The 13,821-nt window shown below is 54.0% G+C and overlaps 5 protein-coding genes across 5 annotated transcripts; 3 read left to right on the top strand and 2 right to left on the bottom strand.

The window, feature by feature from the left end:
* Nucleotides 1–287: 287 nt before the first annotated feature.
* B0T26DRAFT_727057 (uncharacterized protein) lies at nucleotides 288–1,957 on the bottom strand. Its single transcript, XM_060442844.1, has 3 exons — nucleotides 1,446–1,957; nucleotides 894–1,358; nucleotides 288–781 (listed from the first exon to the last, which is right to left on the bottom strand). Exons 1-3 carry the CDS (start codon nucleotides 1,551–1,553, stop codon nucleotides 662–664), a joined length of 693 nt encoding a protein of 230 aa, XP_060291644.1. The 5' UTR covers nucleotides 1,554–1,957; the 3' UTR covers nucleotides 288–661.
* Nucleotides 1,958–1,994: 37 nt separating this feature from the next.
* Nucleotides 1,995–4,661, top strand: B0T26DRAFT_727055 (phosphatase 2C-like domain-containing protein). Its single transcript, XM_060442843.1, has 2 exons — nucleotides 1,995–2,986; nucleotides 3,046–4,661. Exons 1-2 carry the CDS (start codon nucleotides 2,301–2,303, stop codon nucleotides 4,175–4,177), a joined length of 1,818 nt encoding a protein of 605 aa, XP_060291643.1. The 5' UTR covers nucleotides 1,995–2,300; the 3' UTR covers nucleotides 4,178–4,661.
* Nucleotides 4,662–5,187: 526 nt separating this feature from the next.
* On the top strand, nucleotides 5,188–5,814 carry B0T26DRAFT_460399 (uncharacterized protein). The gene is made up of 2 exons (XM_060435146.1): nucleotides 5,188–5,498; nucleotides 5,566–5,814. The coding sequence occupies exons 1-2, from the start codon at nucleotides 5,336–5,338 to the stop codon at nucleotides 5,709–5,711; spliced, it is 309 nt and encodes a 102-aa protein (XP_060291642.1). The 5' UTR covers nucleotides 5,188–5,335; the 3' UTR covers nucleotides 5,712–5,814.
* B0T26DRAFT_727052 (Six-hairpin glycosidase-like protein) lies at nucleotides 5,476–9,275 on the top strand. The gene is given in 8 exon segments (XM_060442842.1): nucleotides 5,476–5,498; nucleotides 5,566–5,683; nucleotides 5,746–5,842; nucleotides 5,860–5,861; nucleotides 5,959–6,587; nucleotides 6,643–7,102; nucleotides 7,157–8,401; nucleotides 8,487–9,275. 4 exon segments carry the CDS (start codon nucleotides 5,969–5,971, stop codon nucleotides 8,884–8,886), a joined length of 2,724 nt encoding a protein of 907 aa, XP_060291641.1. The 5' UTR covers nucleotides 5,476–5,498; nucleotides 5,566–5,683; nucleotides 5,746–5,842; nucleotides 5,860–5,861; nucleotides 5,959–5,968; the 3' UTR covers nucleotides 8,887–9,275.
* A 2,790-nt stretch (nucleotides 9,276–12,065) lies between these two features.
* On the bottom strand, nucleotides 12,066–13,737 carry B0T26DRAFT_727044 (ATP synthase subunit 5). The gene is made up of 4 exons (XM_060442841.1): nucleotides 13,419–13,737; nucleotides 12,914–13,225; nucleotides 12,655–12,747; nucleotides 12,066–12,599 (listed from the first exon to the last, which is right to left on the bottom strand). Exons 1-4 carry the CDS (start codon nucleotides 13,578–13,580, stop codon nucleotides 12,486–12,488), a joined length of 681 nt encoding a protein of 226 aa, XP_060291640.1. The 5' UTR covers nucleotides 13,581–13,737; the 3' UTR covers nucleotides 12,066–12,485.
* Between the last annotated feature and the right edge of the window lie 84 nt (nucleotides 13,738–13,821).

Genomic DNA, 13,821 nt, shown 5'->3' with positions numbered 1-13,821 from the left:
CATACGGTTTACTTTTATTGTGTCTGCATGTGCATGTGCATGTTGTGGGCGTTTGCGTTGCGTTGTATTGCGTTGCGTTGCGTTGCTTTGCAGGCTGGTTGGTTGCCAACCTGTCGGTTTCCGGCAGGGCAAACAGAGTTCACCACCTTGGGTGCGTAGTGATAGTTTTGTTTTACTGGTCAGGCTTTTGACGCTAAGCCGGGCTCATAACCACATCATAGGTTCAGTCCACTAGATCAACGCAATCATCTAGTGTCTAATCGCTCAAACATGTGCGTCTGGCATTATTTTGGGAGGAAGCGTTTTGTTTGATATTATGGCACATGAGCCTGGATGATGAGTAAATTAGGTACCCGATTAATTAAAATGCCGTCTCAACCATCAGAAGATAGAGATGAACAAGAGACTGGAGCCGACTAAACACTCATAGACGATGCTGCGATAAGACATGTTCCTCCTGTTGTTGATGATGATGCGTATGTGAACAGCCCTAAGGCTGAAAAGAAACACCAAAGAAATCATGTCTAGGTTTTGTGCCTTGTCCTTGTTTCTTCTCCCCCATCCGTAAAATCAGTAGTATCCGGGTATCCGTTATTTTTGTCCTATCTCATAAAAGCTACAGTCTCAAGGTTTTTTTTCAACAGGAAAACTACCCGAGCCATCACACCGGGGGAAACTCCTGGTCGATGACATTCTGTCTGGGCTTGACAGGCGTGGTCACCCCCTTTGCTTTCTCCCAAGGCTTCAGAGGCGGCTTCATCTTGCCGACAGGGTAGACTCCCTGGAGAAAATTGATTGCAGGTTAGAAAGGGTGATTGATAATATTTATCGTATAAGAGAGAAGTAAGATTGAGGAGGCGACAAAAGAAAGAGACTAGGCAAGTAGAACAAACCTCCTGCCGAACAACCGTATTGGGAATCTCACGGACTCCAGGAACCGGTTTACCAGTGGTGACAGCCTCAATGATGGCCTGAAAGTGGGCAGGATACGGGGCGCCACCGTCGGGGCGGCTGCCACTCACGCCGTCGTCGGCCTTTTTGCCGAGATCGACTTTCTGGAAAGCCTGGGTCTGCCAGGCGGGAAGATTGCCCATGGCCTGCGCAGGGCTGGGCGGAGGAGCGCCTCCCTGGCCCATGCGTTGCTGGATGTCCTCGATTTTGGCGATAATGGCGGCATCTGTTCCCGAAGACGAGGCTTTAAAAAGCTCGTACGCCTCGTACGCGGCGCGGTCGATGGAAACGCCAAAGTGGCTCTGGTACCACCAGATGCGGGCCTGCAGCGTGATGCCCAGGGCCCTCTCCTTGTCAGCCGCGTTGCCGTTGGTCTTCACGGGGCCGAGCATGGCGACTAGTCCTTGCTGTGACGGAGGGGTGATGAGTTAGCCGTTTGCGGGCATAAACATGTTACCGGCATGGGTTGGTTATGCTGGTGCTTCTCAGCGTACCAGGAACGCGCGATCGCGGGTCCAGGGATAGTCGTCAAACTTCTTGAAGAAGGTAGAGCCGGGGCCAATGGCGGCAACCTCGCCCTCGTCCACATTAAGTGAAGCCATCTAGAACCGATACATGAACGACCTAGAATATGGAACCGTTCGGGCGGCTGAGGCTATGATAATGGTTAACCCGTACTCCTTTCGCCTACCAGCATAATACAACAAGAGGTTGACAGTCCCCTATCTCCGTATATCGTATATCACATATAATAATAATAACCTGGCGAGCATGGGGAAGCCACAAAGTGAGTGGTGGGGTGGGGTGGAATCCGCCAGCCAGACCAAACCTCAGCTTAAATACTAAAGGTACCTTCGTACCCGCCCGCCCGCCTTACCTTGTCCTGGGTGGGTTTGGGAAGCGCACGGGCCATGATAGTTCAACGACAGCACGTGTCGACACTGTGCTACACCAATCTTGGCTCTTGCGCACGTGAAGAAGAGAACTGAAGAGAAGAGGCCCCAAAAGATGAAAGACGAGAGATAGAGTTTTTTTTTTTTTTTTTTTTTTTTTTTTTTAGAAATTATAGTCGACGGGACCATCTCGCTTGACTCATCCCTCAGCGCGCTTTGAAGTCTAGGCCCTATTGGTCATATCAGCTTCCAGAACTGTCCACGGTTATCGTTAAAGGCCTGGAAGTATTAATTAATAGGCACCAGCTACGGGTCGTAAGTGGTTAACACTGTGCCTATACCGGGTCGGCGGGTCCTTGCTCGCTCGACCTTCGTTCCCCAGCCTCGCTTTGCTTCATCCTCACCACACGTCCTTGGGAATAAGCGGTCTTTTCGGCGACATTTTGAGCCGCTGCCATGCGCCGTGCCGCTACTAAAACTCTCCGGACCACCGTTCAATGCACCGTTCGGGGTCTTCGAGCTAGCCGCCGGGCTGCTCTCGTGCAGGGCACTGTCGCCGCCTACGCTCGCCCTACCGCCCTTCGATACCTCTCCTCGACTTCGCCCGTTCGCTCTGGCTGTCGGCGGCCCGACGACAATGTGCTAGGCGAGCCTATGCGGTCTTCAATGTACTTCCGTCGCGCTTCTTTCGCCTTGGTTTCGGCCCTGGTGGGTTACGGGGCCTGGTACTCATACGGCGGCAACAGCACCGACGCCCTTCTCTCGCGAAGCTACTCGTCCTCGACGTCCTCGGCCGATACCTCTGCCCCCACCCGCTCTGTGCTCGTTATTGGCGCAGACGAGCTGCACACGGGCACCTTCGTCGGCGAAGGCCCCATCTCCAAAACCACTGACGGCGACGGACAGAGGGTGCTCGAAATGCTGACCCCGGAGCAGGCGACCCAGAAGCTGCGAAAGAGCGAGGAGTCGTACTTTGTGAACCGGGGCCAGGGCGTGCTTCGATACGATATTGTTCAATTGCCGAGCAATGATCCCATCGAGGATGACCATGCGGAGAAGATTGTCGAGATGCCCAGCAGTAGAGCCGCCGATGGCAGCGGAAACAGCGACTGGATGTTCTGGGGCGTCTTTGACGGCCATTCGTGAGTTGCTCTTACTGAACTACGAAAAACAAGTTTTGCAATCTAACAGGGTATTATAGAGGATGGACGACCTCGGCCAAGCTGCGACAGACCCTGATCAGCTTTGTTGCTCGAGAGCTTAACGAAACTTACAAGGCTGCCAGCGGACTGACGCCATCCCAGGACGCAGTCGAGGCCGCCATCAAAACCGGTTTCCTACGGCTAGATGATGAGATTGTCCACCAGAGTGTGCAAAAGGTTCTGAAATCCAACAGCAAAATTGTTGGTGCCGAGATGCTAGCACCGGCGCTATCGGGCTCCTGCGCTCTATTATCCTTTTACGACAGCAGGTCCAAGCTACTACGGGTGGCATGCACGGGCGATTCTCGGGCAGTTCTAGGACGCCGCTCGGCGTCTGGCAAATGGACGGCGACGCCTTTGTCGGTTGACCAGACCGGAAGCAACCCTGACGAGGCGGCGAGGATGAGAAAGCAACATCCAGGTGAAGAGCACGTTGTGCGTAACGGCCGCGTTCTTGGAGGGTTGGAGCCGACACGCGCATTTGGCGATGCCGTCTACAAGTGGCCGCGAGATATTGCCGAGAGACTTAAGCAGCAGTTCTTCGGCAAGACCGTCTCCCCCTTTCTGAAGACGCCGCCATATGTCACTGCCGAGCCTGTCGTCACTACCACCAAGATTGAGCCCGAGAAGGGCGACTTTGTCGTCATGGCGACTGATGGCCTTTGGGAGATGCTGACCAATGAGGAGGTCATCGGACTCGTTGGCAAGTGGATCGAGAGCCAGGCAAGCACGACAGCGAACTCGCAATTCGACTCGGTCTGGTCTAAGGTCTTTGGCTCTCGGGATGCCGGGCTCCCCGTCGAGGCGAGCAACGCCGGCAACGGCGGCGATTCGGGCGGCCAGAAAACGCCTTTCCGCTTGCGACAGTGGGGCGTCTCTCCGGACGAGTTAGACCGCTTCGTAGTCAAGGACAAGAATGTCGCTACGCACCTGATCCGCAACGCACTTGGCGGAAAGAACCAGGAGCAGATTTCTGCTCTCTTGACACTTCCGTCCCCGTACTCGAGGCGGTATCGCGACGACTTGACCGTGCAGGTCATTTTTTTCGGTTACGGCGAAAAGACAGGCGAGGTTGTCATCAACAAGGAGGCAACGGCGGATGCAATGGCGTCTCTCAAGGCAAAGCTATGAGTAGTAGGCATTGCCCTTGTTGAGCTGTCAATGTTCTACCTTGGTATTAAATGGCTAGTTTAGCGCTTGGTCGGGGATAGCGAATGGGATCCCTAGCGAAGAGTGGGTCGTTTTTCTTCTTGTGTAGGTATGGATTCGTCATTGGGCTGCCAGCGTATTGTTCAGGAAGGGTCCCACGGAGTTTGCAGGAATGGTATTTAGGGGAATACGAAAGGCATTGTGACCAGTTGTAATCTCGAGGTCGCACACCAAATGCTTCCGATTCAGGTATAGGACGTCCCTTGTCTATTTTGGCAAGGTACAGATATTTGGCGAGTCAACGGTTATGCAAGCCCCCGTGCCAAGTTGCAATTCAAAGCTAAGGCAAGGTACATCTTATCTGGGTAAGGTACCTCGCCTACCAGCGTCCTAAGGCGTTAACAGTCGCCACAAGTGGGTATAGCGCATATTTGGTCACTTATTCGGGTCACCTGCAGTCTTATCACCTCTGACCTTTGATCGAATGGCATTGTTCTTCGATATTGACGGGATGCCAGTGCTGTAGGCAACAAACAAGTTGATTATTCTCTGGTGCTAAATACCCTGGAACATACTCGGTAAGTTGGGCAGAAACAAAAGGATTGTCAGGGGTAAGGTGCGCTAGTGCGGCACATGTTGACGTCAGAGGTGCCAGTCAGCGCCCAGGGCCGCCTGCTAAGGTGGAATCCAGCCTCTAACCAACACATGCGAGTGACCCCTCCACAGCCAACCACCTACTACGCTACCCTCGCCGCCCGTTCGCCCAACCTTTTGCCGGAGACACAACTTTAAGGTTCGGTAGGGCAGCGCTTCAAGACAACTCGTCTGCTGTTCACCTGTCATTAATCATTGGGTTTCGCTTTCTTGACCATTGGAATCTAAGCAGTGAGGCGCTCTACACTGGCTACCTTGGGTGTTCGTGGCAAGAAGTAGGTAGGGACTTACCTCGCCGCTCGACAACGGTCGGTTTGGCCGCTTACTCGAGTACCGCCTCCAAGCTTTTAACGTTGGTTGGAGCTGCTCTGAGAAAAAAGATCGTCGATCTCGCAGATCGATCGTGGCACGCAACCCGCAACACTCATCGCCCGCATAGAACCCAACGTTTGTCGCAGTTTCTCGCGCACAGCTGCCGCCGCCGCCATGGTCGTCCTCGACAACCACGAGTACCTCGCCGAGGAAGAGAAGAGGCTCAAGGAGGACCGCAACCGCGTCAAATACTGGAAGAAGTGGGGCCCCTATGTGTCCGAGAGACAATGGGCGACAGTGAGAGAGGACTACAGCGCCGATGGTGACGCCTGGAGTCGTATGTTTCCCCCACCCGACTCTGCCCCTCCCGTCCTCGCATGCAGCTCACCACGGTTATCCGGTAGACTTTCCACACGACCACGCCCGATCACGCGCATACCGGTGGGGCGAAGATGGCATTGCTGGCGTCTGTGACACGCATGGGCTCCAAAACATTGCCTTTGCGTTCTGGAACGAGAAGGAGTACGACTCAACCAACAGCCAATTTTAATACTGTAACGGAACAGCTTGCTGACTGCCCCTAGCTCTTTCCTCAAGGAGAGGCTGTTTGGCTTGTCCAACCCGCAAGGCAACCATGGCGAGAGCATCAAAGAGGCCCACTTCCATCTAGATAACACACCGGTAAGCTCAGTCTCCGCACCTAGAAACTCAATTGACCTCGAAGCTAACCTATAACCGACGCAGACGGTAAGACTCCCCGCAAACTGACAAGAGACGGCAGGGGCTTACAATCAATAGCATTCATATATGAAATTTCTCTATAAATACCCGCAAAAGGCTTTCCCTTACGACGACCTCATCAAAGAGAACGCCAGGCGGACAAAGGAAGACACGGAGTACCAGATCATCGATACCGGCGTCTTCGAGGAAGATCGTTACTGGGACATCTTCATCGAGACTGCAAAGGAAGACGACGACCCGGATGAGCTTCTCTTTCGTGTCACCGCCTGGAATAGGGGCCCCGAAACTGCCCCACTCCACATCGTTCCCCATGTGTGGTTCCGTAATACCTGGTCTTGGGGCCGCGAGCCTGAAGATAAAAAACCGTCTATCGAAGCCTACGCGGAAAATACGGCTAGGTCAAAGCACCACTCTCTGGGAGAACGGAACTTTCTCCTCTCTCCCTCCCCCGGTGTTGGCTCGAGCGGCGAAGACGTACAGCCAGAGCTGATATTCACCGAGAATGATACAAACTACGAATTGCTTTATGACGGGAAGAACGAGCAACCTTATGTCAAGGATGCCTTCCACCGTTACATAGTAGATGGGGACAAAAAGGCCGTCAACCCAGCTCAGCGGGGAACAAAATGCGCCGCGTGGTTCTCTTTCAACGAAGGAGGTGGAGTAAAGCCGGGCGAGTGCGCAGGTGAGACATCTCACGTTGCTCGGACTTTCCCAGAGAGAAGCTAACAGAAGAGTAGTTGTCCGGTTCCGCATCTCCAAGAGGGACGATACCTACCTTGATGAGGAGGAATTCGACGACCTCATCGAGAGAAAGCGGGAGGAGGCTGATGAGTTTTACTATTCCATCAGCCCCCTGCCCATGACTGACGATCTCCGCAACATTCAGCGGCAAGCATTTGCCGGTATGATGTGGTGCAAGCAGCATTATCTCTTTGTCTGGGACGAGTGGGCAAATGGCGACCCGGCCCAGCCGCCTCCACCCCCTGGCCGAAAGGGTATCCGCAATTCGGCGTGGAAGCACTTGCATTGCGACGATATCCTGTCTATGCCAGACTCGTGGGAATATCCCTTCTTTGCTGCGTGGGATACCAGCTTCCACTGTATCACACTGGCTATGATTGACCCCGACTTCGCCAAAAAGCAGCTTGATCTGTTTACTCGGGAATGGTACTGCCATCCAAATGGCCAGCTTCCCGCGTGAGTGAACACCCATATGCTTGGTATATGGACAACTTTGACTAACAAGATTAGATACGAATGGAATTTTGGCGACGTCAACCCACCGGTCCATGCTTGGGCTACTTTCCGCGTCTTCAAAATCGAGCGGAAGCTCTTCGGGAGACAAGATTTAGATTTCCTGGAGAGGGTCTTCCAGAAGTTGCTCCTTAACTTCACATGGTGGGTCAACCGCAAAGACGTTGAGGGCAAGAATGTGTTTGAGGGTGGCTTTTTAGGATTGGATAACATTGGGTTGTTCAACCGCTCAGAGCCGCTCCCCACTGGCGGCACCCTTGAGCAGGCAGACAGCACTGGCTGGATGGGCTTTTACTGTCTCAACATGCTCAACATCGCCTTGGAGCTTGCCAAACACCGGCGCATCTACGAGGACATTGCGAGCAAGTTCTTCGAGCACTTCATCCTCATCAGCGATGCGATGACTTTTAGAATGGGCCAAAAGGAAGAGCAATCCCTTTGGAACGAGCAGGATGGCTTCTATTACGATGCCATTTCATGGGGTGGCCCTTGGATTCAGCAAATGCCTGTCCGGTCTCTTGTGGGACTGATTCCTCTCTACGCAACGCTGACTCTTGAACCGGAGCTCCTAAACAAGCTCCCGAGTTTCAAGAAGCGCGTCGAATGGTTCATGGCGAACCGCTGCGACGTGGCGGAACGGACAATGCACAGCATTCGAAAGCGTGGCAAGGGCAACAGGATTCTTTTGTCTCTTGTCAGCAAAGAGCGGCTGGTGAAGATTATGGAGCGCATGCTGGACGAGGAAGAGTTCTTCAGCCCCCACGGCATTCGATCGCTATCGAAATTCCACAAGAAGAACCCGTACTCGATGGAAGTCAATGGTCAGACATTTAAGGTTGGCTACGTTCCTGGAGACTCGGACAGCGGTCTTTTTGGCGGCAACAGCAACTGGAGAGGGCCCATTTGGCTGTGCGTCAACTTCCTTTTGGTTGAGTCCCTGCAGCGCTTCTATCTTTTTTTTGGGCAAGAACTGAAAGTCGAGTGCCCCGTGGGCTCGGGCGACTTCATGCATCTTGGCCATGTTTCGGAAGAAATCCAGCACCGGCTGCAGCATCTTTTTGCCCGGGGTGATGACGGCCGTCGAAGCATCAATGCCGGAAACGACACACTTGATTTCGACCCCAACTGGAGGGATTACCTCTGGTTTTACGAGTTCTTCGACGGCGATACTGGGCGTGGGCTCGGCGCAACTCACCAGTGCGGCTGGACGGGGCTTATCGCTCGCATGATTCATGACACTGGGTAGGTAGCGCGTTTTTCTCACTGGCCTCAACCATGTGCTTCTTTATGTTATACTTGGGCGTCTACTAACCTTTCCCGACTATAGTGTTAACTGCCGCCTGCCCCAGACTCCCCGGACGCCTTCGGTAGGCATGTCACATTATTTCGATGACATCTTTCACAGACACTTGGACGGTACTCAGACACCCAAGTCACCGGTGTCCCCGGGGCGCCTTCGTCGGAGCTCAACCAGCCGGTCCATTGCTACCCGCAGCGACTTTGATGTTAACGAGATCCGAGATCTCGGTTCAGAGGACGAGACCGACGGCGACTTTGCGACGCGACGGGGCTCAGTGGTGAACTTGAGATCGCCTGAGCGCCTTCGCGAGCGGACGGAGGCGAACGCTCACCTGCACACCTACATCACCCAGCAGCTCGAGCGGGTTCGTCTCGAGCAGGGCGCTGACGGATATAGCGACGGGGATGAATTTGAGGCCCAGCCGTAGAGGACAGGTAGATGTGGAAGATAGTGAAGATAGAATTTCCTTGGACTCGGCATACAATTGTGCGTTGCTTTCTTTCTCGCCCCTTTTTCTATTTTTTTAATTTAGTCTTTGGCATTGAAACCATGATGGAGTGTGTGTGCATCAGTAAAGCGGTTCTTTGAGAGATAAACAAGACAAGACGGACGGAAAGACATATATTGTACAAGCATACTTGTAGAAAGAAGGTGTCTTAAGCGTCGATATGAAAAAGCAAGTATAGAGAGAAAAGAGCATAATAATAGTTTTTTCACGAAGTATGCTCGCACACAAGATGAGATGGCGGGTTGTATTGGGGGCCGTCTTAGAACCTTGGTGAAATCCCTAGTTTCATTGATAAGAACTTATCGTGGGGGCGTTTTGCTGAGTAACTTCCGTTAATCGGGTGTGATTACTCAGATCCTACACATAAGCGATTTTACCTCCTCATCCCCACACCCACTATAAGCCCACTATAATTTAGGGCAATGGAGCTACTGCAGGCCGCTGTAAGCCAGTGAGATAAAATAAAATAAAAAAGTATCAACCAATCTATTCTGTCTACGTTTTTTAAGCTGATCTACAAGCCGGTTAAGGCTTTCGCCAGCTCGTAACCGCTCTATCTTATCAACCGCCTCCTTCTCGCTCTTCCCATTAGCTATACAGGCCGAGACCGCATCCCAGATCACCTTACGGCGACAGAACTGTACCCTGATTGTGTTCCCTGGGTGCCAACGGCTCCCCCACTGGCTCTCAAGCTCATGAATGGCCGGCTGGCCGGCATAGCCCTCCTTCCACTCGCGCCAAACATCTGCAACAGTGTGTGCCTTGGCTAAGCCAGTCATGATAGGAGGCCCAGTGGGCTGGCTAACTGGCTCTGGTTCTGGCGCCCGCGGTAGTGGCCACCCTGTACCTGGGCCGGCTCCTAGGAAGCCAGTAATATTAAGGGGGAGCTTGAGAAAGTTTTGAAGGAGTTGGTGTTGTTGGTTAGCTAGTTGGCTAGCTAGTTGGTTAGTTATTTCGTTTGTTATATGGCTGGTTAGTTGGCTAGCTAGTTGGCGGCTATTATGGAGGATGGCTGTGCGTGTGCTCTCAACCAGCTCTGGTAATGCACGTTGTAAGAGGAGGCTCGGTGGCTCGGTAGTATCGGCTATACCGGCCTGTACGGCACGGGCAAATTCCTCCCACTCTAGGCCGTGAAAAGGAGTATATGTAAAGAAGGGCAGCAATGGGAAACGCGGCTGCAAAACGGCCCGGTCTTGGAGGAGCACTATACGGAGGCGCCGCATAAGCTTGAGGAAGCCGTCACCGGCAAGGTCGCCCTCATCCAGGCCGCCCTGTGCCCACCGGCATCGGCGTGCGCGCGCCTCAAAGCGAGCCTCCCACTCCTCGATCCATGGCCAGAGCTGCCTTTGCAGGGCAGCAGGGGGCTCGTATACCGCGCGTGCAAGAAAGTAGTCCCCTGGAGCATTGGAAAAGCCAGCTACAATACGCATGAACTGGCGTGGTAGGTGGGTAAGGTAGGCCTGGCATAACACACTCTGATTCCAGCGGCCGGCCTATGAAATCTATGTGAGTGAGGTGCCGTAGGTTTCTGCATCCTGCGCTCCAACTCGCCGCGGAAGGTGTTTCTTCTTAGCTGTAGTAAGCCCAATGGCACTGAAGATACGCCAGGTCTCTTGTAGTTGTGTGCTATATGAGAGCTCTTGCTCGCGGTCCTGGCCAATTAAAACCTTAATATGGTACCAGTCTTGGCGGCGGCGGAAAGTAGGAGCTGGCTCGCCGGTAATATGCCAACGCCAGAAAAGTAGCTGTGCTAAGGCGCCTTGTGTGTAAAGCAAAGGGTCTTTATGTCGAATAGACCCCATAAACTCCTTAGCCGTTTTGTTCATTTTGCCGTCTTGGAGAAGCAACACGAGACAACCGCATAGAGTAGGGCCCTCTGAGAGCGGGTAATCAAGGAGAGAGAGGTCGGCAAGCTCCATTTTACGGCGGTTTTCTCCACGGAGCAGGTAATAATGGCCAAAAAGTAGGTCCACGCGTGTGCGGAAGTTTTGCGGTATTGTGGGAGCCGTGCGTAGGTGCTCCTGGATTTCGAGCCACTCTGTAGTAGAGTAACCGGCTTGGATGCCCTCGCTGCTACGGTCTTTGTAGCTGGCACGATCGTGGCGGCCACGCTGGCGGCCGCGCTGCTCGAGAAAGCCACGTACGGCAGCGCCGCGAGGGTTCTCGGTGTTCTTATTGCCGTGGGCCACTTGCACTCGCCAGAGCTCGATAACGGCTGCAATGTAAGCGTCTACCGTACCCTTGGTAAATAGGGTCCCCTCGTCTTCCTTGCTAGCCGCCACCATGGCTGGTGGTATATAGTCTTCCCGGTCGTTGGAAAGGACCTAGACTTCCTCAGCCACCGGTATAGATAGCGCCTCGGACAGGACCTGGGCCTCTGCAAGGGCCTCGGACTCTGCCTCCTGTGGTGGTGGTATACGGCCCTTTCTTTTATTGTCAGGCACCTTGATGCGCCGTAGGAGGATGTCTTCTTTGAGCTACGCGGCCAGCTTATCGGGCGTGACGAGCTCGCCATCTGGCCAGGTATATGGTATGACGTCTGGGCCGGCGCGGGGCGTCTGGCACCAGCTCTTCCACTCGCGCTGCTTGGCTACATAGCTCCTGGCCGTATTGGCCGGCTGCTCTTCCTTCTTCGTTTGTAGGCCGGCCCTCCGAGCCCCTCGGGCCCGCTCCTCTGCGGCCGCGTACGAGTCGTCTGCCATGGCGGTGTGTGCTTCGCGTGTGTGTGTGCTTCGCATGTGTGTGTGCTTCGTGTGAGTATGCTTCGTGTGTGTGTATGTGGCGTATGCGCGAGCGGAGCGCGTGTTGTGGTGTGGTTGAAGCGCGGCGACGATAGTAAGGCGGGGAGCTTATCGAGATCCCCTTATCGGGCCTGCGCACGCGATTTCATAGCGAAATGTGGGTGGCGGCGGTAAGTGGCCGGAAGGGGCCTAGCGTTGACGAGGTCATTTCACCGACCCTCGATAAGACAATAATCAAGGTCGGTGAAGATGTGCAGGATACGAATGAATGCATGCGTTCATCAATTCGCAGCTGGGAATCATTTCGGTACAAGACATGTAAATCAACTCATACAGCGATAAATTCTAAGTAAGGTCCTTATTTATTCATAGTAGGTAGGAAGATTCGTTTCGTGAAATAGCGGCATTCTCGATGGTCTTGTCGTGAGTGAATTGTGTCTTGGTTGACTTTGATAGTTGTACCAAACAAGGTTTCGAAGCGATGATAATGATGACGGAAAGCCTGAAGAAATTGACAATGGGAAATCGGCAAGTAAAAGGCACTAAACCCGAGGAGAAAGAACAGATCATGGCAGGGAGAACGGGCTTTCTTCTATTGCAGGCTCATCATATACACAGGGCCCCCCACGAAAGCGCGACGCCAGCAGGCGATCCGTTTTTATCTTAAGATAGGTTTCCTCGCCCTCCACCTCTCCTCCGCATCACCCTCTACCCGGCAAAACACACTTCCAATACAATGAAAAAAGCAAGGGAACTAAGAGAGCTAGGTTTGTTCTTTTACAGGGTGTCTTGGAGGAGCTTGTTCATTTTGGCAATCTTGGACGAGACGCTAAGGTCGATTGTCCGGTCGCCAATCTCCACGACGAGGCCGCCGATGATGTCGGGGTTGATCTGTGCCGTCAGCTATTTATAACTCTGGCCAGATTAGGATTAGGTTTGGACTTACAGTGTTGGTGACCTTGAGCTTCTTGCCCTGGCCGACATACGCCGACTTGGCGACGGCGGTCTCGAGACGGGACAGAGTCTTGCCGTCCAGCGGCTGTTTCGTAGACGATCTAGTCAGCAAATCCATCGACATAGCATTGTGTCATATACGGCATCTGTATACACGTGGTCGACAAAGGTGAGTTCCCTCCGATTTCTCAAGAGGCGGGATTCCGTCCGATTCTTCCCTCCCAACCAGACATGTGTGGGGAGCTGCCTACCTGGGCGCTGGTGACGGTCAGCTCAACCTCGCCGCGCGAGGCGCTCATCAGCTCGTTGAACTTGCTGCAGATGCCGGGTAGGAGGCTGAGGCGGTTGTTCTCGGCGAGGGTGGTCAGGAAGGACTTGACGGTCTGGCCGGCGGCGCCCGTGGCCTTCTCGAGCTCGGCGATGATGGCGCTGCGGTCGGCGATGGACAGGGTGGGCGCATCGAGAATGGTGATGAGCTTGGCGTCCTTCTCAACCAGGCTGCCGAGGCTGCTGAGGGCCTTGGCCGTGGGCTCGAGCGACGACGTCTTGACGGCTGCCGTGTACTATTCGCAATGGGAAAATGACGCAGGAGCACCCGGTTAGCTTTTGGCCCTTCACAGCGGCTTTCCCATCCCTCTCCGTCTCCCAGTATTGACACTCCATTCCGCCAACCAATTGGCCACGCCATCTGTTAGGCACAGAGAATCGGCTACACGGGGGGCTCCAATTGAGCTCGCGGCCGGGAAGGTAGCGTACCAGAGCAGTAGCATAGGTGCCGTCGAGGCCGAAGAGAGCGACTGGGGGCTGGACCTTGGCGTTGGACGCCGCCGGCGAGGCGAACGATCGGGTCTGGGTGGCGAGAGCCCGCTGGGAAGCTGCGGCCCGCACGGAGCGGAGCAATGCCTGTCGCGACAGCATGGTTGCGTGTGGGATTGGATGTGGTGATGAGCCTTAAATGTCGTGAAGTGAGCTTCAGTTTTCAGAAACGGGATTTGGGCTCTCGGCAAATCGACTGTTGCCTGAGGCAGCATTTCTTGGCTCTCGCTGTCTTGGCGCTCTCTGCCTAGGAAACAAACATTTTGTGGGGCCGTCATAAAGTGCGTGCCGACTTGCATGGCACCTCAGCGAGCAGTGCGTGCATTATTATTGCATCTTGCCT

The sequence above is a fragment of the Lasiosphaeria miniovina genome, assembly GCF_030549165.1.
Source record: "Lasiosphaeria miniovina strain SMH2392-1A chromosome Unknown B0T26scaffold_7, whole genome shotgun sequence".
NCBI classification, from domain to species: Eukaryota; Fungi; Ascomycota; class Sordariomycetes; order Sordariales; family Lasiosphaeriaceae; genus Lasiosphaeria; species Lasiosphaeria miniovina.
The sequence above is the reverse complement of the archived record's forward strand: the minus strand, read 5'-3'. Positions and strand labels throughout refer to the sequence as shown.